Source organism: Thamnophis elegans, chromosome 16, assembly GCF_009769535.1.
Source record: "Thamnophis elegans isolate rThaEle1 chromosome 16, rThaEle1.pri, whole genome shotgun sequence".
Lineage (NCBI taxonomy): Eukaryota > Metazoa > Chordata > Lepidosauria > Squamata > Colubridae > Thamnophis > Thamnophis elegans.
The window spans coordinates 5974435-5999302 of NC_045556.1; the positions used below are offsets into that span (position 1 = coordinate 5974435).

The 24868-nt window shown below is 46.6% G+C and overlaps 1 protein-coding gene across 1 annotated transcript in view; it reads left to right on the top strand.

The window, feature by feature from the left end:
* Nucleotides 1-3259: 3259 nt before the first annotated feature.
* Nucleotides 3260-24868, top strand: part of HCN4 (hyperpolarization activated cyclic nucleotide gated potassium channel 4) — a 61656-nt gene continuing 40047 nt past the window's right edge. Inside the window, exons 1-2 of the mRNA XM_032233537.1 lie at nucleotides 3260-4038; nucleotides 20849-21272. Of these exons, the coding sequence (XP_032089428.1) occupies nucleotides 3260-4038; nucleotides 20849-21272 (1203 nt within the window). The remainder of the gene's footprint in view (nucleotides 4039-20848; nucleotides 21273-24868) is intronic.

Consider the following 24868-nt stretch of genomic DNA (forward strand, 5'->3'; position numbering starts at 1 on the left):
TGCCCAGAAAGAAGAAGGATATCAGGGGATCCCCAATGCCAGGTACTAAAGTAATAGCGAATAAATTATGTACGATTATATAGATTATCCAGCAATCAATTACCGAGATGCCTGTCGGGAGCCTGTTCAAGTTGGCATTCCTTCAGCCGTTGGACATCACGGAAAAGGAAGATCATAAATCACCCACAAACAGGGATGTCCCCAAAAGGCCACTATCCTTTTTTTACTAATTGTCCTATAAGTTGGGCAAAATCATCCCGAGTCAGAGAGACACATGGAGAAACTTTAAGCTCTTCCAAAAATTGTACAGGTAACCCTTGCTCAATCACGATTGGGACCAGAATCTCCATTGCTAAGCAAGGCAGTCGTTAAGTCAACCACTTGGACATACAACTGAATCTCAACTTCCCCCGTAGATTTTGCTTGTCTGAAGCCGGCTGAGAAACCACAAACGATGATTGTGATTGCCACACAACCATACACACCGCTTGCCGGGGGGGGGGGGGGGCTGAATTTTTGATCACGTGATTCTGAAGATGCAGTTGCAACCTACACCGGTACGTGCCGAGATTGGTTGTCAGTCACTTTTTGTCATCGCCGTTCAGACACACAACAGGCAGTTTAAGTCAAGGACTGCCAGGAAGACAGTCGGTTCACACTTGAGTATATTACAAAACAACGTATTGCAAGTCTTCTGCAATGCCAGGTGTTTTTCCAAGAGCACAGGTGTCAAACTCAAGGCCCGGGGGCCGGATCTGGCCCATGGGGGTACTTAGAGCTGGTCCTCAGGGCAGCCCTGGAAATAGCGAAGGACCGGCCCATGGTGCTTCTGCTAGCAAATATGGAGCTCCGTTTTCCCTGGCGGAGGGTTGCAGGAGGCTGTCGCAGCCGAAAACGTAGCTCACAGCACTGTTTTCCCTGGCGGACGGTTGCAGGAGGCTGTCGCAGCCTAAAACGTAGCTCGCAAGAGCCACATGTGGCCCTCCCTAGCTCCGTTTTTCCTGGCAGAAGGTTGCAGGAGGCCATCCCAGCTATAGCAGAGCACTCGGGCCATCACAGGTGCCCCTCCTGAGATGAGCGACATCATGCTGGCCACGCCCCCTGGCCATACCACGCCACCCCCTCCTAAGGTCAAACACAACCCTGATGTGGCCCTCAATGAAATTGAGTTTGACACCCCTGTGCTAGAGGCCCCTTTCCTTCCCCTGGAACAAGTGATTTCCAAAGCTTTAGAGAGGGAAAGAGACGGTTGGGTTAAAATTGGCACCTAAAGGACAATCTGAACCCAGATCCTGCTCTGTTACAGCTCTGTTTTTTTCTTCTGATTCCCTCTCTCTCCTTTTTCTCTAATTCTCTCTCATTCTTTCTCTCTCTCTCATTTGCTTTCATTTTCTCTCTCTTTCCACATCTCTCTTTCTTTCTCTCTTTCTTCCTCTTCCCTTCTTTCTTTCTCTCTTTTCTTTCTCTCTCATTCTCTCTCACTTTCTCTCTTTCTACATCTCGCCCTTTCTCTCCTCCCTACCTCCCTTCCTCTCTCCCTTTTCTTTTTCTCTCATTCACTCTCATTCTTTCTCTCTCTCATTCTCTTTCATTTTCTCCCTCTCTTTCCACATCTCTCTCTTTCCCTCCTCCTTCCCTCCCTCCTTCTCCCTTTTCTTTTTCTCTCATTCGCTCTCATTCTTTCTCTCTCTTTCATTCTTTCTCTCTCTCTCTTTCCACATCTCTCTTTCTCTCTTTCTTCCTCTTCCCTTCTTTCTTTCTCTCTTTTCTTTCTCTCTCACTCTCTCTCACTTTCTCTCTTTCTACATCTCGCCCTTTCTCTCCTCCCTCCCTCTCTCCCTTTTCTTTTTCTCTCATTCACTCTCATTCTTTCTCTCTCTCATTCTCTTTCATTTTCTCCCACTCTTTCCACATCTCTCTCTTTCCCTCCTCCTTCCCTCCCTCCTTCTCCCTTTTCTTTTTCTCTCATTCGCTCTTATTCTTTCTCTCTCTCTCTTTCATTCTTTCTCTCTCTCTTTCCACATCTCTTTCTTTCCCTCTTTCTTCCTCTTCCCTTCTTTCTTTCTCTTTTCTTTTTCATTCTCTTTCACTTTCTCTCTTTCTACATCTCGCCCTTTCTCTCCTCCCTTCCTCCTTTCCTCTCTCCCTTTTCTTTTTCTCTCATTCACTCTCATTCTTTCTCTCATTCTTTTATTTTCTCTCTCTCTCTCCACATCTCTCTTTCTCTCCTCCCTCCCTCCTTCTCCCTTTTCTTTTTCTCTCATTCGCTCTCATTCTTTCTCTCTCTCTCTCTCATTCTTTCTCTCTCCCTCTCTTTCCACATCTCTCTCTTTCTCTCTCTCTCTCCTCTTTGATTCCCCCCCTACCTTCCCCCTTCCCAGGGCCGAGCGCCCCCTCCCAAGGTGTTGCCCCTTTAAGAAGCCGGGCGCCGGCTCAGGTAGACCCAGCCGATTGGACGCGGGGACTCCAGTGGCAACCCAATCGGATCCGCCGCCTTCCTGAATATTCCCAGGCTCCGGAGCTTCTGCTGCTGCTGCTGCTGCTGCCTGAACCCGGAGAGATGGGAGCAAACAGCAGCAGTGATGTAACCCCAACCTGGGCGCGCAAGTCCTGCTGATCGCCGGCTTCTCTGCGCCTTGCGCCGCCGCTTTGGATCCCAGCCGCCGCGTGTGCGGCTGTTGCGCCCCGTACCGCCGCCCTCCCGCCTCTCGCCCTCCTCCTCCTCCCCATCCTCCCCTTCCTTGTGACGATGTCGCCTTTCGGGAAGCAGCAGACGCGTCTCCGGGCTGGTCCTCGGGGAACCTCCCGGCCGAGATGTCCCGGCGGCGCCCACGGGTCCCTGGCCTCCTGAAGCGGCTCGGTGGGCTCCTCGAGGCGGCGGCCCAGCACCCCCGCTGCTAGCCCGGGAAGTGTGGGGAGCCGCCCCCGCCTGGAGGGAGAGGAGGAAGGGGCGGCTTCCCTGGAGGGCTCCGCTCCTTCGGCTGCCGGCCTTGCTCCGCGGCCCTCGTCCGGCGGGGACCCCCTCCAAGCAGCCCCCCAGGAGATGACCAGCGCGGCGTCCGGGCAGCTGGCGGCCGTCCCCTGAGCCTGGCGCTGGTGGGGGGCCGGCCGGCCGGCGGGGAGAAGGAAGAAGAGGAGGAGGAGGAGGAGGAGGAGAAGAAGAAGGTTGGCACAGCCGGCTCTCCCCTTCGCATCCTCGCCGCCCTCCAAGCGGCGCCCACCCACTCCTCCTGCTCGGCCCGGCCCGCGGGCCCCGGCCATGGATCGCTTGCCGCCGTCGATGCGCAAGCGGCTCTACAGCCTCCCGCAGCAGATCGCACCCAAAACCTCGCTGGTGGACGAGGAGGAGGAGGAGGAGGAGGACGGCGGCGGCGGCGGCGGGGGGCGCAGCGGCGGCTGCCAAGATGCCCGGCGCAAGAGCATCCGCCTTCACCCGCTCTCGCCTTCGGGGGCCCCAGGGGCTTCCGCGGAGCCGTCGAGACCCTGCGCGGGATCCAGAGCCTCGGAAGGCGGCCCTGCGGAGAGCGCAGAGGCGTCGGGCGGGGGTCTTCCCAGGCCGGGCGCCAAGAGCAGCACCAACGGCGACTGTCGGCGTCTGAAGGGCAGCCGCTCGTCCCTGGCCAGCCGCCACCCGCACGACTCGGGCGAGGGTCGCCGCCTGATCGGCCACGAAGGCGAAGCCGCCTCTCCGGGCGACGAGAGGAGCCCCCCGGGCCTGGCGGACGCCCCTACAGCCGCCGCCGCCGCCTCCTCCTCTTCCTCCACCCCGGCGGCCTCCGCTCCCCGCCAGGACGCGCCGCCCGACGCGGCCTTCGTGAAGGTGGAAGGCAGCGTGGCGTCGGGGGACCAGATCAGCCCGGAGGACGAGCTGGGCCTGGGCCAAGCAGGCTTCATGCAGCGCCAGTTCGGAGCTCTGCTGCAGCCCGGCGTGAACAAATTCTCCCTGCGGATGTTCGGCAGCCAGAAGGCGGTGGAGCGGGAGCAAGAGAGGGTCAAATCCGCCGGTTTCTGGATCATCCACCCGTACAGCGACTTCAGGTAGCCCAATGCGGAGTCAATCCGGAGTGAAGCTGCCGGGCGGGGAAACGGGGGCGTCTGGCTCCGGCACTTTGGATGCCTTTGGCAACTTTCTGCCCGGGTTGAGTTTGAACCCTTTAAGTCTGTCCTGGGATCCAAGGGAAGGGGGAGGGAACCAGAAATTAGATGCCCCCTTTTTCCCCATTAAAAGCTGGTCAGAAGCGTACCCCCTTTCCATTAAAGTTATTAGCTGGAGAAGGGCTGGCTTGATTCTTGAGTTCTGGCCACTGGTGGCTCCATCAGGTGGATTTATTCCACCCATAACTGGGGGGAGCTGAGTGAGGGTGTTTGCATTTGTATTTCTATTTATTAGTTTGGCAAACATGTACAAGATAGCAGGTAGACTTATAAAGATGGATATGATACGAATCAATGAGGGACAGTAGGACAGGGACAGTGGGCAAACTGGGTTCCACCACAAAACCGCGGACGACAAAATCGCGGTCGACGAAAGCGCGTATGTGACGTCATCACAGCGCAACGAAAAAGATCGAAAAATGTAAAAATAAAGCGAAAACCTTACCCTAACCCCCCCAAACCTAACCCTAACCCTAAACCTAACCCTAAACCTAAACCTAAACCTAACCCTTAACCTAACGAAAAACCTAACGCTAACCCTTAACCTAACGCTAAACGTAACGCTAACGCTCTAACCCTAACCCTAACCCTTAACCTAACCCTTACCTTTATGTGAATCGGCTTGCTGTAATTTAATTTTTATTTCAATTTTTTGATTTTTTCGTCGCATTGTGATGATGTCACATACGCGATTTCGTCGACCGCGCTTTTGTGGAACGCGGTTTTGACAGGTCACGGGCAAACTGGTGTGCTTAGGCACCTGAACTCTACCTAAGAACCCTGCAAGGTGGGCTGGGCTGGGAGAGGGAGTGATGTCCTCGGGGAAATTGCATTGGGATCTCCCGTCGAAATGAATTCCTTAATCCTGTGGGGAAACTTAATTCAGTGCAAAATGTTCTCTTCATTCCTCTAGTGGAAAGTGAGGGGGGGGCAAGGAAAAAGGCCTTGGAGGAGGGAAGAAACGCCAGCCAGAGAGGGTGGGATAGTTTTATTGCAATGCCGTAGATGAATGTTTCTCGATCTTGGCAACTTTGAGAAGTGTGGACTTCAAGTCCCAGAATTCCTGGGTGAGGAAATGTTCCATGCCGGCTGGGGAATTCTGGGAGTTGAAGTCCGCACCTCTTAAAAGTTTATTCGCATGCTGGCTGGGGAATTCTGGGAGCTGAATCCCACACATTCAATCAAACCCCGTTGAATCTCCCTTCCTCCCACTCGTCTGATATAGTTGGAAGTCCCGCTGCTTAGGCAGGAAACCCTACACCACTTCAGACAAATGGTTATCCAACATCTTAAAAACTTCCAGTGTTGGGGCATTCACAACTTCTGGAGGCAAGTTGTTCCACTGGTTAATTGTCCTCACTGTCAGGAAATTTCTCCTCAGTTCTAAGTTGCTTCTCTCCTTGATTAGTTTCCACCCATTGCTTCTTGTCTCAGGTGCCCTGGATAATGGCTTGACTCCCTCTTCTTTGTGGCAACCCCTGAGATATTGGAAGACTGCTATCATGTCTCCCCTAGTCCTTATTTTCATTAAACTAGACATACCCAGTTCCAGCAACTGTTCTTCATATACAATAGCAGAGTTGGAAGGGACCTTGGAGGTCTTCTAGTCCAACCCCCTGCCTAGGCAGGAAACCCTATACCGTTTCAGACAAATGGCTATCCAACATCGTCTTAAAGACTTCCAGTGTTGGGGCATTCACAACTTCTGGAGGCAACTTCTGTTCCACTGATTAATTGCTCTCACTGTCAGGAAGTTTCTCCTTAGTTCTAAGTTGCTTCTCTCCTTGATTAGTTTCCACCCATTGCTTCTTGTGCTACTCTCAGGTGGTTTGGAGAATAGCTTGACTCCCTCTTCTTTGTGGCAACCCCTGAGATATCGGAAGCCTGCTATCATGTCTCCCCTGGTCCTTCTTTTCATTAAAGTAGACCTACCCAGTTCCTGCAACTGTTCTTCGCATGTTTTAGCCTAAGCATCTTTGTTGCTCTTCTCTGCACTCTTTCTAGAGTCTCCGCATCTTTTCTACATTGATTTTCTGTTACATTTTTCTTTTCTTTCTTGCTAGCCTTCTGTTTTGTCCTGTTTTGTTTTTGATCCACATAGCCTTAATTCCTTGGGATGGAAAGACGTTAAGAAGGGAAAAGTGGCCGAAATTAACTTTTAATTTTCTCTCTCTCCTTTTTTCCATTCGGCGTCTGAGCCCCAGGAAACTTTGAAGGAGTTACATTTTTTTAAAAAAAAAAGGCGAATTGCCTGGTTGCAAATCAACCTTATGCTGTTCAGTCCAACTTTCCTGGCCACAAGGGATGGTTTAGTGTGCAATCAAGAGCCCCGGTGATGTTGATTTTAATTACAATCGGCTTACACAACAACTTTGCCCAAATTAAAGAGGCAGGCGTCCGGGGTTTTTTAATATGTAGGCTGAAAGAGGAGGGGGGTGGGAGAGATGCCTTTGTGGTTTAAGAAATGAAGCACGTGATAGAGAAAGCATTTCGTGGGTTTCTCCACCTTTCCTGCTTGTTCTCTTTCAACCAATGATTTCTTCTGCTTCAACCTCAATAACATACCCTTCATGGTATTGGACCTGGGTACTTGAGAGACCGCCTGCTGCCGATTACCTCCCAAAGGCCCATTAGATCCCACAGATTAGGCCTCCTCCGGGTTCCATCTACTGGCCAATGTCATCTGGCTACTACCCGGGGGAGGGCCTTGTCTGTGGCTGCTCCGGCCCTTTGGAACGAACTCCCCGTGGAGATTCTGACCCTCACCTCCCTCCAGGCTTCCCACAAAGCCGTTAAAACCTGGCTGTGCTGGCAGGCCTGGGGTTGACGAATTCCCTTCCCCTCTCGAATTGTGTGACTGTTGACTGTCTTTTTAAATTCTTTTTGCACCTTGTTTTGTTGTATCCCTACTTGTTTGCCCTCCCTCCTCGGGTTTGTTAGCTGCCCTGAGTCCCTCTGGGAATAGGGCGGCATATAAATACAATAAACCTTAAACCTTAAACCTTAAACACATGGGCAAACAATCGATAAAAACTCAAAGTAAACCGCTCCAAACTGCCTCCCTCCCTCTTTCTCTTCCCTCCCTCCCTCCTTCCTCTTTACTATCTTCTTTCCTTCCTTCTCTGCCTCCCTTGCTCCCTCCCTCGCCTTCCTTCCTTCCTTCCCTCCCACAGTCAGTTGGTCTTTATTAATGAAAATATGGCAAAGTTGACTGTGGGGGGGGGGAACACCTAGGAGGGCATCAGTTTGGGAAAACTCCAAGGAATTATATTTTTTTAAAAAATATGCCTTTCTCCTTCTCCCTAACCTTGGGAGTCCAGGTGAACTAATGCCCATGCTTTTAGCTGATGGCACAGCTCAGGAAACACCTCTGGAATTAGCCACTGGAATTCCTTGCTTGTAGACCAGACTGATTGCAGCTCCTGGCTGAGAATTTAAAAGGCAATAGGTCACATTCATAAGGGATATTAATCACCATCAGTTATTAGCCACCGTGAGAGCAAAAAAAAAAAACAAGCTGATGCATATTCAGTAAGTCTCTGAATATTGTTAGTTGTCCTAACAGTAAAGCTTTGAAGTCCTCCTGGAAATGCCTAGTTAATCACAGAGAATGACAAAGCTTCTTCATAATCCAAAGCTCTTCCCTCCTCAGGTTTGATGGATCAAAGGGGTAACCGAAACTTGAGACACATTAGAAGCCACCCTCCGTGCCCACAACTAACAGGTCCCATAGATAGGCCATAGGGATAATCTCTGGAATAACCCATAAGAAGGACAGCCCACTGCCAGAAGTCCACTAGCACCTTTTTCAACTAATAAATGGTATTAAAAGCTCAAGGAAGCTTTGCAAAATGGGATCGTTGGAAAAGATACTATCAGACTCTTGATTTAGGGGTTACCATAAAGGTGAAGGTTCCCTTCGCACATCTGTGCTAATCGTTCCCGACTCTAGGGGGCGCTGCTCATCTCCCTTTCAAAGCCAAAGAGCCAGCCCTGTCCGAAGAGGTCTCCATGGTCATGTGGCCGGCATGACTCAACGCCGAAGGCGCACGGAACGCTGTTCCCTTCCCACCAAAGGTGGTCCCTATTTTTCTACTTGCATTTTTTCACATGCTTTCAAACTGCTAGGTTGGCAGAAGCTGGGACAAGTCACGGGAGCTCACTCCGTTACGCGGCGCTAGGGATTCGAACCGCTGAACTGTCGACCTTTCTGATCGACAAGCTCAGCTTCTTAGACACTGAGCCACCCCTCTGGGGTTATCGTAGATTTACCCAGTTCTCCACCTACAACAACACTAGAACGGTGTCTGCTGGGCAAAGCAAGTGAACGTTATCTCCTTTTCGTCCCATCTCTCTGGAGGTTGTGGACGATGGGAGGAAAGAGAAGAAGGGAGCAGCCAGTGGCAGGGCGGAGGGATAGTAAGAAACCCCCAGATAACAAGAACTTAGGAGGCGAGGGCTTGTCAGCAGAAGGAAACAACAGCCAATGACTTCATAGCCAGCCATCAACAACCAGAAGGCCACACACACAACAGATACCGTATAAATGCCACACACAGAATAGCCCAAAACACACACACACACACACACACACAATGCTAGAGAGAAGTTCCCTGAGGATGGGGGCTGCAGCATGGGCCCGAAAGCTTGGAAGACAAAACCTCTGGTCCAGAGGTGGGTTCCTACCAGCTCGCACCTATTCGGTAGAACCGGTTCGTCAAATCTACCGAACCGTGTTAGAAGAGGTTCCACCAGTGGACCCAGAAAGCAGGCCACACCTACAGAAGGGGTTCCAAAATTTTTTGAAACCCACCACTGCCACACACACACACACACACACACACAGACAGACAGACAGACAGACTGACACAGAGAAAGAGAGAAAGAGAAAGAAAGGAAGAAAGAAAAAAGAAAAAAGAAAGAAAAAGAGTGAGAGAGATGAAAGAAAAAAAGAAAAAAGGGACAGAGAGACAAAAGGAAGGAAAGAGAGAGGGGGGGGAAGAAAACACATGGCCGGCAAGCCACTCCCACCAGGTCACATGGCCGGCAAGCCACTCCCACAAAGGAGGCCACACCCACAGAGTAGGTTCCAAAAATTTTTGAAACCCATCACTGCTCTGGTCCCTAGGAATGATCCAGATTGGATCCTGCAATATTATAAGTTTTCCTCCATCAGCATCAGAGGTGGGTTGCTCCTAGTTCGGTCCAGTTCGGCCGAACCGGTAATGACGATGGCGGGAGGCTCCGCTCATCCACCCGGACGCTTCCATGCACGCTCAGAAGTGTTGGGTGTGAGCACAAGCCAACCGGTAGTAAACTGGTTATCAACCCGCTACTGATCAGCCTGATAACGATCTGAGTCCCGAATGGGATGGAACGGAGATTTGGTAGGCGGAAGAAGACAGGAGATCTGAAGAAGTTGAGATCTGAAAAACGGGCCAGAACGAGAGGACGTCCCCACCCTCCCCTCCCCCATCCTTAGGATTGCAAGGGACCTTTGAGCTTGGAATATGGGGGGGGGGGGGCTGCTTCATCCCAGCCCCCTGCCTTCTATCAGCTCCTGCGATTCAGAATGAAGAGTGTGCAACTTTTCTGAGTGGATTATTATTATTATTATTTTAAGGAGACTCCCAAGTTGGCACTTTAAACCGGGAGTTAGAATTGCTGTCATTAACTCAGCGTCCCCATGGAGAATTTTGGAAAGTATCTATTGTTTATTTAGTTTAAATTGAATTGAAATTAATCTGGGGGTTTTTTTTTGCATGTGGGATACAGCTGTTGGGTGCGCCTCCTCTCAACATGCAGTTCATTGTTTCCTTTGGGGAAAGGAGTATGTGCAAAATGCCACAGCAGCTGGAGACGGGGAAGGTAGCTTGGACTAAGGGTTGAAGCACCAGGACAGAAAGGTAGAGACTCTGACTTCAAGTGCTGCCATGAAATCCAGCTAGGGGAAAGAAGGAAGGAAGGAAGGAAGGAAGGAGAGAGAGGAGAAGGAGGAGGAAGGAAAGAAGGAAAAGAAGGGAAAGGAAAGAAAGAAGGAAAGTGATGGGAAGGGGGGAAGGAAAGAGGAGGGGAAGGAAGGAAAGAAGGAAGGAGAGGGAGGGAAAGGAAGGAAAGAATGAAAGGAATGGGAAGAAAGGAAGGAAGGAAAGAGGAGGGAAAGGAAGGAAAGAAGGAAGAAGAGGGAAGGAAGGGGGAGAGGGGAAGGAAGACACAGACAGGAGGAAGGAAGAAAGAAAGAAAGAAAGAAAGAAAGAAAGAAAGAAAGAAAGAAAGAAAGAAAGAAAGAAAGAAAGAAAGAAAGAAAGGACAGGGAGGAGAGGGAGGAGAGGGAAAGAAGAAAGGGAGAGGAAGGAAGGAAGGAAAGAGGAGGGGAAGGAAGGAAAGAAGGAAGGAGAGGGTAGGAAAGGGGAAGGAAGGAAAGAAAAGAAGGAAGGAAGGAAGGAAGGAAGGAAGGAAGGAAGGAAGGAAGGAGAAGGAGATGTCTTCAGACAGTGCTGGCTCTTCAGCTTTGAAACGGAGATGAGCACCGCCCCCTGGAGTCGGGAACGACTAACACAGATGTGCTTTACCTTATCTGTAACTATGTTTTTCTGGGCACAATGGGAGTCATAACGCCCCCCCCCCCAGACCCTGTTGATAGGCAGGGCTGAGACGGGATGTGTCCTTCAGGCTTCATATCTTCTCTTTAAATGTCCACACTCTGCATATTTTGTCAATGCATGCACACATGCAGATAGCCTCCGCCAAGGAGGTCTCGTAATGCTTTCCAGCTTCTCTAAACAGGGACAGTTTTATCTTCCGGGAGCTGATAAAGCCACATTCTCAAGACTTCTTGTCTCCATCCTAAGAGCTCTGGTTTCTTAGCTCCCCAGCTTCCTAGCAAGGTGACTTGTCTCCTTACCCCATGACCTGGCTGGCCATTAGAAGGGCATTTGGCAGGTGCCCGATATTTGATTTCAAATAATTTAATAGCCCATGTCATTGGGAGCTGCCTACATTTTTTTTTTATTGAGGGATGTAGATATTTTAGCAAAGGAAGGAAAGGAGGAAGATGGAGGAGAAAGACAGAGAAAGGGGAAGGAAGGAAGGAAGGAAGGAAAGGAAGGAAGGAAGGAAGGAACTGGAGGATTTGGGTTTGGATAATCTAAAGAAAAGAAGAATCATGGGTGACATGATAGCAGCATTCCAGTATTTGAGGGGCTGCCCCAAAGAAGAGGGGGACAAGCTATTCTCCAAAGCACCTGAAGGCAGGACAAGAAACAATGGTTGGAAACTAATCAAGGAGAGACGCAACCTGGAATTAAGGGGAAATTTCCTGACAGTTGAAACAATTAAGCAGTGGAACAACTTGCCTCCAGAAGTTGTGAATGCTCCAACACTAGAAGCTTTTAAGAAGAGATTGGACAACCATTTGCCTGAAATACTATAGGTTCTTCTGCTTGAGCAAGGGGCTGGACTAGAAGACCTCCAAGGTCCCTTCCAGCTCTATTCTATTCTCCCTTCCAGCTCTGCTCTATTCTATTCTATTCTATTCTATTCTATTCTATTCTATTCTATTCTACTCTTTCCATGTTCTGTTCTACTCTACTCTGCTCTACTCTACTCTACTCTACTCTACTCTACTCTACTCTACTCTACTCTACTCTCTATTCTATGGAAGGGAGGGAGGCAGGGACCGAGGAAGAATGGATTTTGACTGGAGAATGGATGAATAAATTCTTCCATTACCAACCATTCACTCAGACTGAAGAAGCTTTCTCGAAACATCTTTGAGGAAAAAACAAATAAAACTCCAGTTGCCTTTTGGAAGAAAAACACCTTTTTAGGTATATATACATACACTTAATATTATACAATTATACCTATTGTTTCCATGGTTCTAACATACTTCTCTATACATTTAGAATAGAATAGGATAGAATAACAGAGTTGGAAGGGACCTTGGAGGTCCAACCCCCTGCCTAGGCAGGAAACCCTACACCACTTCAGACAAATGGTTATCCAACATCTTTTTGAAAACTTCCAGTGTTGGGACATTCACAACCTCTAGAGGCAAGTTGTTCCACTGGTTAATTGTTCTCACTGTCAGGAAATTCCTCCTCAGTTCTAAGTTGCTTCTCTCCTTGATTAGTTTCCACCCATTGCTTCTTGTCCTGCCCTCGGGTGCTTTGGAGAATAGCTTGACTCCCTCTTCTTTGGGGCAGCCCCTGAGATATCGGAACATGTATCATTTTATATATTTTGATTTACACTTTTGTACAATCTGGTAGTAATATTGCTTACAATACATATTCTTCTATATAGCTTTATACCTGTGATTATTTCTGGCTTGCTGATCGTCTTTCATCATTAATTTTCTAATCTTTGCATCTTTTATCTAACCAATTGTACCTTAAGTCCCATATTGAATGATATTCTGTTTCTTCTTTGTCTTTAATTTCCATTGTGAACCCTATGAATTCCCAACTCTTATTTGCTTTTGTGTCGGCGTTTCTTTGGCTTCCGGATGGCAGAACGCACGATGTTTGTTGACTGCTGAGGAAGCCACCATGTGCCCTTATGTTAATAAGGAGACATATTTTACCCGTGCCGGGTTTCACAGACTTAGCCATGTCTTCCCTTCTGGCTTGGCACGGTTGCCCTTCTGTGTGTTTTGTTGGCCCAGACGAGGCCTTCCCAAGCATGTTGGTTGAGAGAAGCCAAAGAGAAAAGAGGGTTAGAAGCATCCAGGAAGTTCTGAATGTGGAATTCACTTCTGCCATTGATCGAAAGCTAAAGTTCCCCCTTTCTGTTATTTTGTCTATCAACCTCACCCAATTCCTAAGAGGTCCCATCTATTTGTATTCATTTCCTTTGTTCATGTCCATGTTTATACTTATACCTGTTAGAATAGAATAGAATAGAATATGGAAAGAATAGAATAGAATAGATTAAGGAATAGAGTAGAGTATAGAATATAGTAGAATAGAATATGATAGGACAGAATAGGATAGAATAGAATAAGATAGGATAGAATAGAATAGAGTAGAGTAGAGTAGAGTAGAGTAGAGAATATAGTAGAATAGAATAGGACAGGATAGGACAGAATAGGATAGAATAGAATAGAATAGAACAGAACAGATTAAGGAATAGAGTAGAGTATAGAATATAGTAGAATAGAATAGGATAGGACAGAATAGGATAGAATAGAATAAGATAGAATAGAATAGAATAGAATAGAGTAGAATAGAGTAGAGTAGAGTATAGTATAGAATATAGTAGAATAGAATAGGACAGGATAGGACAGAATAGGATAGAATAGAATAGAATAGAATAGAACAGAACAGATTAAGGAATAGAGTAGAGTATAGAATATAGTAGAATAGAATAGGATAGGATAGGGTAGGATAGGATAGAACAGAATAGAATAGATTAAGGAGTAGAGTAGAGTAGAATAGGAATATGGATAGAGTAGAGTAGAATAGAATAGGATAGAATAGAATAGAATAGGATATTGGAATATAGACTAGAATGGAATGGAATAGAATAGAATTAGAATAGAATTCTTTATTGGCCAAGTGTGTTTTAACACACAAATTTGTCTTTAGTGCATATACTCTCAGTGTACATAAAGAAAAATAAATTAGAAGTTACAACACTTAGTGATAGTCATAGGTTACTAATAAGCAATCAAATTAGACTAGGAAACAAATAAAACAATATAAACTTTAAAGGTACAAGCAACATGGTTATGATCATAAGTGGGAAGAGAAAGGTACTAGGAAGGATGAGAAGAAGAATAGTAATACAGTCTTAGTAGTTAATTTGACAGTGTTGTGGGAATTAGTTGTTTAGCAGTGTGATCTTATACATTATATTATCCTGTACATGTTTGGCAAACCAAATAAATAAAAAGGCATCGATTTATTCATTTATCTATTCCCCAAATGTCCATCCCACTAGTGCCAAGGCTCTGGGTGATCGTTACCGGTAGTGTAAGAAAACTGGCAATGAAGAGAACTCAACCTCCTGAAAAATTCAGACTCTACTAATTAAAAATGACTGTACTCTCCGATAACTAATATAAAGCCAGGCACCAAAATCCAATATGAAGCATTCCCAGCAGCCCCTTAATTTTGAAAAGCTTGGAAGAAGTTGGCAGTTTTTAGCAAAAATCAGCAAGTTGGGTGGTGGTGGTGGGGTAATTGGACCTCTGGGGCAAGGTGTTCCATAAGGATAGTTTTGGGGGGGGGGGAAGAAATAGAGACTTTGTATTTATTAGTTTGTCAAACATGTACGAGATAACAGGTATCAACATAAACATGGACATGAATGAAAGAAATGAGTATGAATAAATGGGGACAGTAGGACAGGGATGGTAGACCCCCCCCAGGTGCATTTACACCCCCTTACAGACCTCTTAGGAATGGGGTGAGGTCCACGGTAGACAGTTTGAGATTGTGGGGGGGGTTGAGGATGTAACAACAGAGTGGGGTAGAGCATTCCAGGCGTTGACCACTCTGTTGATGAAGTCGTATTTTCTGCAATTGAATTTGGAGCGGTTTACCTTGAGTTTGCATCGATTGTTTGCCCATGTACCTCATCTCCACTTCAAAGCTGAAGAGCCACCGCTGTCCGAAGATGCCTCTGTGGTCATGTGGCCGGCATGACTCAATGCCAAAGGTGCATGGAACGCGGTTCCCGTCCCACCAAAGGTGGTTCCTATTTTTCTCCTTGCATTTTTTACGTGCTTTCGAACTGCTAGGTTGGCAGAAGCTGGGACGAGTCACGGGAGCTCACTCCGTTACGCGGCGCTAGGGATTCGAAGAGCCAAATTACTGACCTTTCTGATTGACAAGCTCAGCATCTTCCCTATATGACCAGTATAGGACCATTTATCTGGTCTTCAAAGTCCAGCAGTGGCTGGCTTTCGCAATAGCAATAGCAGTTAGACTTATATACCGCTTCATAGGGCTTTCAGCCCTCTCTAAGCGGTTTACAGAGTCAGCATATCGCCCCCACAGTTTGGGTCCTCATTTTACCCACCTCGGAAGGATGGAAGGCTGAGTCAACCTTGAGCCGGTGAGATTTGAACCGCCGAACTGCAGATAGCAGTCAGCTGAAGTGGTTGCAGTACTGCACTCTAACCACTGCGCCCACCTCGGCTCTTTATTTATCAGGCTTTATTGAAACGGCGGCTTGTCGTGTCAGCCTATGGTTGACATTATCAGCGGCTCCTTGCAATGGAGGGAAATAAGTCTCGGCGTGTTCCTTGAAAGGATTACAGTGTCATCAAAACGCTGAAGAAAATAATCCAGGATGAATTTTGCAAAATGTTAGGAAGGCTTTGTTTTGTTAAAAGCTTCCCACAGTTGCAAAAATTTCCAGCAGACTGCAAAATCTGTAAAGTTATTTTGTTGACTTGGGCCTCTGTCTCCCAGTTGGGTCTCTCGTCATCGGACAAAAACAGGGGACAAGGTTCTGTTGAGCAGAATTATATTAAAGTAGCAGAAGAGGTAATCTGTAACTATCTAGGTCAGTGTTTCTCAACCTTGGCCACTTGAAGATGTCTGGACTTCAACTCCCAGAATTCCCCAGCCAGCTTGGAAAGATGGTTTATTGTTGGACAGGGCCACATGGCTTGAGCCCTGACCAGAAAAGGTGATCGCATGTTTCAATGTTGGTGGAGAAGAAGAGAAGGGCTGAGGGAGGGGCTTGCTAGGCTTTTTATACCCTGTTTAGTCCCACCTCTCTGTTTCCTGTTCCTGTGTAAGAAATGTATTGGTTGTCAGACTCCCATGGTGCCATGCAGGGGGTTACTCTCTAGGCTGTGATGAGTCCAGGTATAGATGAGTTCTCAGATGCCATGTGGAGAGTTGAGTAATATCCCTTCCCCCAGCAGCTGCAGTGGGGAAGTCTTTATTATGTAAGGTGGGCTAGCCTGGCCTTCTCAATGGCCTATTGACAAAGGTGGCTGGGCAGGAAGCTACAGGCAACTATTCTGTCTTTTAAAGCATGTTCCTTTCTTTTCGCATCCAGAGAAATATTCTGCCTTTTCAATATTTCCTAGGATATTTCATTTTTCTGGGAGAGGGCTGGGTGATAACTTCCCACAGTGCTAACTAACTAACTTGCGACCCTTTTCAGTGTTTTTAGTAAGTGCAGAAGGGAGATGAAGGGGCTTCCTCTTAAAAGTTGGGAGGATGGAATTAAATCTAAATCAAGTTAAAAAAAACAACAACCGACAAATCCAGTCTGGAATTTCCTTAGAAAGATGTAATTTTTCTTTTCTTTCTTGGCACGAGAATCGAAAGAATACGAAGCGACCATCTCTTTTAAGAGGCTTTCACCTTTATGATGAGAACTGCTTTGGAAAGAACTGAGCGCAATGTTGCCAAATGTGGTTCCATGACTAATTGATAGCTGAGCCGAGGGATTTAATGCAGCTCATATCTGTCCTCGAGCATTAAAGAGGATGATCTCAAAGGGAACGGCAGCGAAGTACATTTCCTTGGGACAGGAGGCCTTACCGTTGAAGCGACTGTCTGCTCTCGTTGGGATACGATGCAGTGACAGGTGTTCAGCGCTGCAAATACCGCGTAGAATCAAATCAGAATCGAAGGCAAAACTATGCTTAAAGTTCCAATTTATTTTATTTTTTTAAATTTTATTTTATTTTATCAATTTCATATATACATTCACAATTATACGATCTCATAACTGTTATTAATAATATGTATTTATAACAATTTTTCCCTACTGTTGACAATATACTTGAAGATTGCTTTTTTAACATCCCATAGATCCATCTTATCTTACAACGGTCCTACTTCTTCTTCCCTCCCTCCCTCTTTCCTTCCCTCGTTTCTTCTCTCCTACTCCCCTTCCTTCCCTCCCTCCTTCCCCTTCCCTCCTTCTCTCCTTCCTTCCCTCCTTCCTTCCATCCCTCCTTTCTTTTCTCCTTCTCTCCTTCCTTTCCCCCTTCCTTTCCTCCTTCCTTCCCCCCTTCCTTCTCTCCTACATTCCCTCTTTCCTTCCCTCCTTTCTTCTCTCCTTCTCTTCTTCCTTCCCTCCTTCCTTCCCTCCTTTCTTCTCTTCTTCTCTCCTTCCTTCCCTCCTTCCTTCCCTCCTTGCTTCCCTCCCTCCTTCCTACCCCCCTTTCTTCTCTTTCTTCTCTCCTTCCTTCCTTCCTCCTCTCCTTTCCCTTCTCTCCTTCCCCTTCCTCCCCTTTACCCTTCCCCTCTTCTTCCCATTCCTCCCCTCTTTCCTACTCTTACATTCCCTCCCATTCTTCCTCTGCCTTTCCCTTTCTCCTATTCCTCTCCTTTCTCCTCTCCTTCCTGTCTTTTAAAGTTCCAATTTAATAAAGCAGGCATGTTGGCACATAGCTGTGGGATCCCAACTCTGGAAGTTATCCCACCCAGTTGAAAGTTCATGATCTTGTCCCCACACCCACAATCCATCACATGGTCCAATCTCCTTCTTCCACGCTGGCGTCTCCACCCAGCTGCTTCCGGTCAGGTGTCAAAGAACATGGAGACAAAGGATGACCTTGGCTTCTAGTAAAGAATGATAACAATACATTCCACAATCCTACTCCTGTCTATTCCCCCCTCCCATCGACTATACAAATAAAACAGCATAATGAAATAAGAGAAAGTGTGGCAGGCCAAAATTCTAAAAGGAATATAAATGCAGGCCTGACAGACAGGTCCCTCGTGCATCTCCTTGAGTTTGAGTAGCTACCCAGGTTCCCCGCTGGTCGACCTTCTTGATTTCTGTGGGATTGGGTGGGATTGACAACAACTCCCATCATTCATGCTGGGTAGGAATTATTAAAATGTAAAAGTAAAGATTCCCCTCGCAGATATGTATGTGCTAGTCGTTCCCGACTCTAGGGGGCGGTGCTCATCTCTGTTTCAAAGCCGAAGAGCCAGCGCTGTCCGAAGATGTCTCTGTGGTCATGTGGCTGGCATGGCTCAACACTGAAGGCGCATGATACGCTGTTCCTTTCCCACCAAAGATGGTCCGATTTTTCTACTTGTGTTTTTACAAGCTTTTGAACTGCTAGGTTGGCAGAAGCTGGGACAAGTCCCCTGTGAACTAGGGATTCGAACTGCCAAACTACTGACCTTTCTGATCAGAGCCACTGAGCCACCGCATCCTTTAGGATGGAAGATGGAGAAGACAGAGAGAGAGAGAAGGGGAAGACAGGCAAGGGAGGGAGAGAAGGAAGGAAGATGGAGACAGAGAGAGAGAGAAGGGGAAGACAGGCAAGGAAGGGAGAGAAGGAAGGGAGGAAGGAGGGAAGGGAGGGAGGAGGGAAGGAAGGAAGGAAGGAAGGAAAGAGAAAGGGAGAGAATTTGTCTCATTCTAAATTAGTTTCTGGTATGTAACCAAATTTGGCTCCATGAAGTTGGCTTGAAGTTCAGTCCAAATTAGCCCTAGAAACATCGGGAGGTAATGGAATAAAAGTGCATGGGAAGATTAATTCCTGGGGGGGGAAAGAAAGACTTCCCCAGAGGCTCCATTTGGGACTGAAAAAAAATTAATCTGAGAACTTTCAGCTCAGCCCTACTAAAAAAAAAAAGAAAGAAAAACCCAGCAAAACCCTCCAGATTACCTGGAATTAATGTGGCTTTTGTGACTGATATTAATATTTCAGAGTGTTGCCTCTTGACATGGCTGGAGATAAATCTGTATAATATTTCCCTGGTTGTGAAACATTGAAGAAATACTTGCTGACCAAGATTTATATGGATGCAATTATAAATCAGGAGCAAAACAAAAATCCATTAAAAAAAAAAGAAATAGAGTCTGTTGCATTAAAGTTGTATCGCCGTTTGCGATTTCTTTTTATTTGGGTAAATTAGTCTACTTTTAATCTCCTTTTTTTTCAATATTAAGGAATGATGCAAATGTCTGTGGGCTTTTATCTGAAGAAGTAAGCAAGCCGAACAATGGAACAGCAATGTTAAAAATTGGGACAAAATGTTCTGGATAATATCATGCATTATTCTTTCATTTGCAGCTACACAGATTCTTTGTAGACAAACACACACAAAAATATCTAGCAGGACTAGGTAACTTCATAGGAAATGTTTATTGTGACCTACTTTGTCCTATAGCTTAAATAGAGCTTATATATGCATATATTAAAAACACCATCGTTAGCGCTCATCTTCAAACGTAAAAATGCAAACCAGCATAAAGGAAAAAAGGAAAAAAGAATGACAAATTAAGAAGGACAAAAATATACTTCAAACAGATCTAACAAATGTGGCTTACGACTTTATTTCATTGCAGAAATATTAGCCATACAGCCACCTTTCTCAAAGTTTAAACAAAGAAGCCCAAACTACAAAATATCTTAAAATATCCATAGTTAACATACGGGGAAAAAAACAGTATTTGTAAAATGTAATTTCATCTAAAAGGGTAGTAAGTGATAAGAGGAAAATTAAGATCAATTGTTGTGGGAATTGTTAAGATCAATTGTTGTTGGAAAGGGGGAAGAACGCTAACCCTGAGAGGAAGTTCTTAAACTAAATGTTGTCAGCGTTCCAAGTATCATGTAGAATTAAATCAGAGTCTAATTCTTCCCGATCCTTAAAGTTCCAATTTAATAAAGCAGACATCTCAGCACATCTGTGTTAATCCCAATTCTGGAAATGACATCAGAATCCCACCCAGTTAATAGCAATAGCAGTTAGACTCATATACCACTTCCTGGGGCTTTCAGCCCTCTCTAAGCGGTTTACAGAGTCAGCATATTGCCCCCAACAACAATCTGGGTCCTCATTTCACCCACCTCGGAAGGATGGAAGGCTGAGTCAACCCTGAGCCGGTGAGATTTGAACCGCCGAACTGCAGATAGCAGTCAGCTGAAGTGGCTGCAGTGCTGCATTTAACCACTGCACCACCTCAGCTCAATGTTCATGATCTCGTCCCCACACCCACAATCCATCACATGGTCCAATCTTCTTCTTCCACGCTGGCGTCTCCACCCAGCTGTTTCCGGTCAGGTGTAGAAGTGCGGAGACAAAGGAAGACCTTGGCTTCTAGTAAAGAATGAAAAACAATACATTCCACAATCCTACTCCTGTCTATTCCCCCCTCCCATCAACTATACCAATGAAACAGCATAATGAAATAAGAGAAAGTGTGGCAGGCCAAAATTCTAAAAGGAATATAATTGCAGGCCTGACAAATGTATGCACAGATGGATCTTGGTTCTTAATTTCTAAGCGGAGTCCTTGGTGCTCTCTGAGCTTGGTGGTTTTCTTGCAGACGTTCCATGACCCAACTAGGTAACATCATCAGTGCTAGAAGGGAGTGGGGTTTGCAGTGTGGAGGAGGACTGTGGGGAACTTGGTGCTCTCTGAGCTTGGCTGTTTTCTTGCAGACATTTCAGTACCAAACTCAGTAATATCATCAGTGCTAGAAGGACGTGGGGTTTGCTACTTTCTGACTCTGATCATGTTACCTAGTTGGATCATGAAACGTCTCCAAGGAAACAACCCAGCTCAGAGACCATCAAGGACCACAAAAATCAACTCAGAGCCACAAATATTCCCTTCCACCGGTTATTTCTAGGTGTTCCCTTGCTGTCATTTGTCCAATTGGTGGACAAAATGGGTGCCTTCCTTGGGTCTTAGATCCCCCTGGTGCCTCCTTTCTCATTGACCGACGTCTCCGTCTTTCCCTCTAGGTTCTACTGGGACCTCACCATGTTGCTCCTCATGGTTGGGAATCTGATCATCATCCCAGTCGGCATCACCTTCTTCAAGGACGAGAACACCACGCCGTGGATTGTCTTCAATGTGGTCTCCGATACCTTCTTCCTCATTGACCTGGTGCTCAATTTCCGCACGGGGATTGTGGTGGAAGACAACACGGAGATCATCCTGGACCCCCAGAGGATTAAGATGAAGTATCTCAAAAGCTGGTTTGTGGTGGATTTTATCTCGTCCATTCCGGTGGACTACATCTTCCTGATTGTGGAGACCCGCATCGATTCGGAGGTCTATAAGACAGCCCGAGCGCTGCGGATTGTCCGCTTCACCAAAATCCTCAGCCTCTTGAGGCTCCTACGACTCTCTCGGCTCATCCGCTACATTCATCAGTGGGAAGAGGTAAGTAAAGGCGGAACTGCCGTCCTAAGCGGAGCAAAAGGGAAAGGTGGGGACGGATCTATATTCTAAGGGTGGAATATATTGAACATGGATGGGATCTATTTATACCGATTTCACACAAGGAAGGCCCTGAAGATGTCTTCACTATAAGCCAGGAGTCGGCAACCTTAAACACTCAAAGAGCCACAAAGGTCCTAATCAGAAGCCTCCTGTTAATTCTAGAGCTGACCGGAAGTCCGGTTCCCTCTACCATAGAGTCTTTTCCTAGCGTGGTGTCCTTTTTCCTCTGCCAACCAGAAGTCCAGTTCCTCCACCATAGAGTCTCTTCCTAGCATGGCACCCTTTTTCCTCTGCTGATCAGAAGTCCAGTTCCCCCACCATAGAGTCTCTTCCTAGCATGCTGTCCTTTTTCCTCTGCTAATCAGAAGTCCAGTTCCCCCACCATAGAGTCTCTTCCTAAAGTGGTGTCCTTTTTCCTTTTACCGGCCGGCGACAAGGAGCCACAGCAGAGGCTGTGAAAGAGCCACATGTGGCTCCGGAGCCTTTACCTTTAGCTCCTTAATATGCTGCAAAAATCTGGTTCCAGGAACGGATATCCCAGAGGACCACAATGTAGGTCTCACAATGGTTTGCTTAGCCTTGCAGACGTCACCTTTCCGCTTTGCTCTATTCTCTGGTGGGGCCAGTTGTTTCTTCCTGTCCCTCCCCTCCTCTCCAGAAGCTGCAATCTGGCTTTCCACCAGAGCTAGGACAGTGTCTGGTTTCTGAAAAGGCTAATGGAGGGATGGGTAGCGCATAATAGGCTAAAAATCCAAGGTAAATATTTGACTAGCTTCATTGATGCAATATGGAGCGAGGGTGACGACAGGAAAGTGAAGTGGATTTTACCGGGCTAATCTTGGTAACCGCGGTTTGAATTCCACGGGGGGTTCTGTGATTAGGGAACTTGATAAGGGGCAGATGGATATAGCCCAGAGATAATAAAATTGAATAAGCTTCATGGGTGGATTTAAGAAAGACCATAAAAGGGTTGGGGCGCAGTAGCTCAGAGGCTAAGATGCCGAGCTTGTCGATCAGAAAGGTCGGCAGTTCGGCGGTTCGAATCCCTAGTGCTGTCTAACGGAGTGAGCTCCCGTCTCTTGTCCCATCTTCTGCCAAATCTTAAATCCTATTGCTACAATACGATGGCATCTTACCATTTTGCATCATTAACGTCTTTTTCCAGAGTAGCCTAACTCAGTTGGCAGGCAGCTGTTTTTCTGTAAAAGGAGAGAATGACATTCGCAAACTGTGAAGGTGGGGAAATGATAGAGAAAGCTGATTAACCAGGCAATGTTACAATTAATGAAGGAGTTGTCAAGCAATTATTCATAGCCAGTGGAAGACAGATTAATCGTTCATCAACCGATGTCGCATTTTGCCGGAATTAAGAGTTTCGGTTGAGTTCTTTTTCGTTGCACGTGAAATAACCAGAGACCAAAGCGGAGAAATGTTATTTTCAGGGGTGGTAAGGATTATCCCAGGAGAGAGAGTTGAGTGTAGTGGTTAAGACACCAGCCTAGAAACCAGGGGACTGTGAATTCTAGTCCTGCCTTAGACACCGATACAGAAATGTGACCTTGGGACAGTGAGTCTCAGTCCTAGGAAGAAGGACGCAAACCACATCTGAAATCTTGCCAAGATACCTTCAGGGATTATCCAGTCACTAGAAGTCAAGACTGACTTAAAGAAACACACACACACACAACACACAACACACACACACACCTTCTCAATTTCAAATTTACCAAGAAGTCACAAAGTAGCTGAGTTCATTTCATTTCATTTATTTAGTTTGTCGAACATGTGCAAGATAACAGGTATAAGTATAAACATGGATATGAATGAAAGATATGAATACAAATAAATGGGGACAGTAGGACAGGGACGGTGGGCACGCTGGTGGGCTTATGCACGCCCCCTTTACAGACCTCTTAGGAATGGGGTGAGGTCCACGGTGGACAGTTTGAGGTTGAAGCTGTGGGGGTTTGAGGCTGTAACAACAGAGTCGGGTAGAGCATTCCAGGCGTTGACCACTCTGTTGCTGAAGTCGCATTGTCTGCATTCGCGTTTGGAGCGGTTTACCTTGAGTTTGTATTGATCGTTTGCCCGAGTATTATTGAGGTTGAAGTGGTTGTTGACAGGTAGGACGTTGTAGCAGACAATTTTATGTACTACACTTAGGTCAGACCGTGGGTTCCAGCTTATCCAAGCCCAAAGTTTTGCGCTGGTGGCATCAGGGATTCTGTTGTGAGCAGAGGAATGGAGGACTCCGGACTCTCTCGATTGCATTAATGTCTGATAGACAGCGTGGATTCCAGGCAGGCGAGCTGTATTCGAGGATTGGTCTGGCAAAGGTTTTGTATGCCCTTGTTTCCAGTACAATGTTACGGGAGAAGAAGCTTCGCAAGATTAGGTTAACAAACCCTTGGTGCCTTCTTGGTTTCTCAACCCGAGAATCGAAAAAAGGAGCGCATTTCTACCTTGTATACAACTTTAGTTCGCGGTGCCACTTTGGTTATTATGGGAAAAAAAGAGCTATTGTGAAGTCCTCGGTGCTCTCCGAGGCTGGTTGTTTGCTGGCAGACATTTCGTTACCTGACAAGGTAACATAATTGCTCCTTGTTTATGTACAGTCATTTGCCCAGCTGGTGTTGATGTGGATGTGGTTTTCTCCTTGGTAGTTCCTTGATTAGGATATTGTTTTGTGCTTGTTTGTCTGGTGTTAATCCCTGCTTATTTGTAGGCTGCTGGAGAGGATGCGTGGTGGTCTTTTTGTTTCCTTTTTATTTGTTTATTTTGATTGACTGACTGATTCGTAATCCTGCCTTTATTAGTTTTACAAATAACTCAAGGCAGTGAACATATCCACTTTTCTCCTCTTCTTTTGCCTATAACAACAACAACCCTGTGAAGTGGGTTTGGCTGAGACAGTGACTGGCCCAAAGTCTCCCAGCTGGCTTTCATGGCTAAGGTGGGACTAGAACTCACCGTCTCCTGGTGTTTTGCCCAAAGTCAGCCTTCCTACTTTCATGGCTAAGGCAGGACTAGAACTCACCATCTCCTGGTGATTGGCCCAAAGTCACTCAAGCAGCTTTCATGACTAAGGTGGTACAAGAACTCACCGACCCCTGGTGATTGGCCGAAAGTCACCCAGCCAGCTTTCATGCCTAAGGCAGGACTAGAACTCACCATCTCCTGGTGATTGGCCCAAAAACACTCAACCAGCTTTCATGGCTAAGGTGGTACAAGAACTCACCGTCCCCACTCACCGTCCCCTGGTGATTGGCCCAAAGTCACCCAGCCAGCTTTCATGCCTAAGGCAGGACTAGAACTCCCTGTCTCCTGGTTTCTAAGCCTTTTAACCACTAAGCCAAACTGGCTCATATTTGTAGGTGTGGTGTTATGTGATTTTCACTTTCTTTTCTACTGCACTATTTTGGGGTATTTATCAGAAATAATAGAATGGTTTATATGCGTATCCCACCCCAAAACAATGGGAAACAGAGGTGTCAACATTTAACCCTTCTCTGTTTGGGACTTAAGGTGCCAAAAAG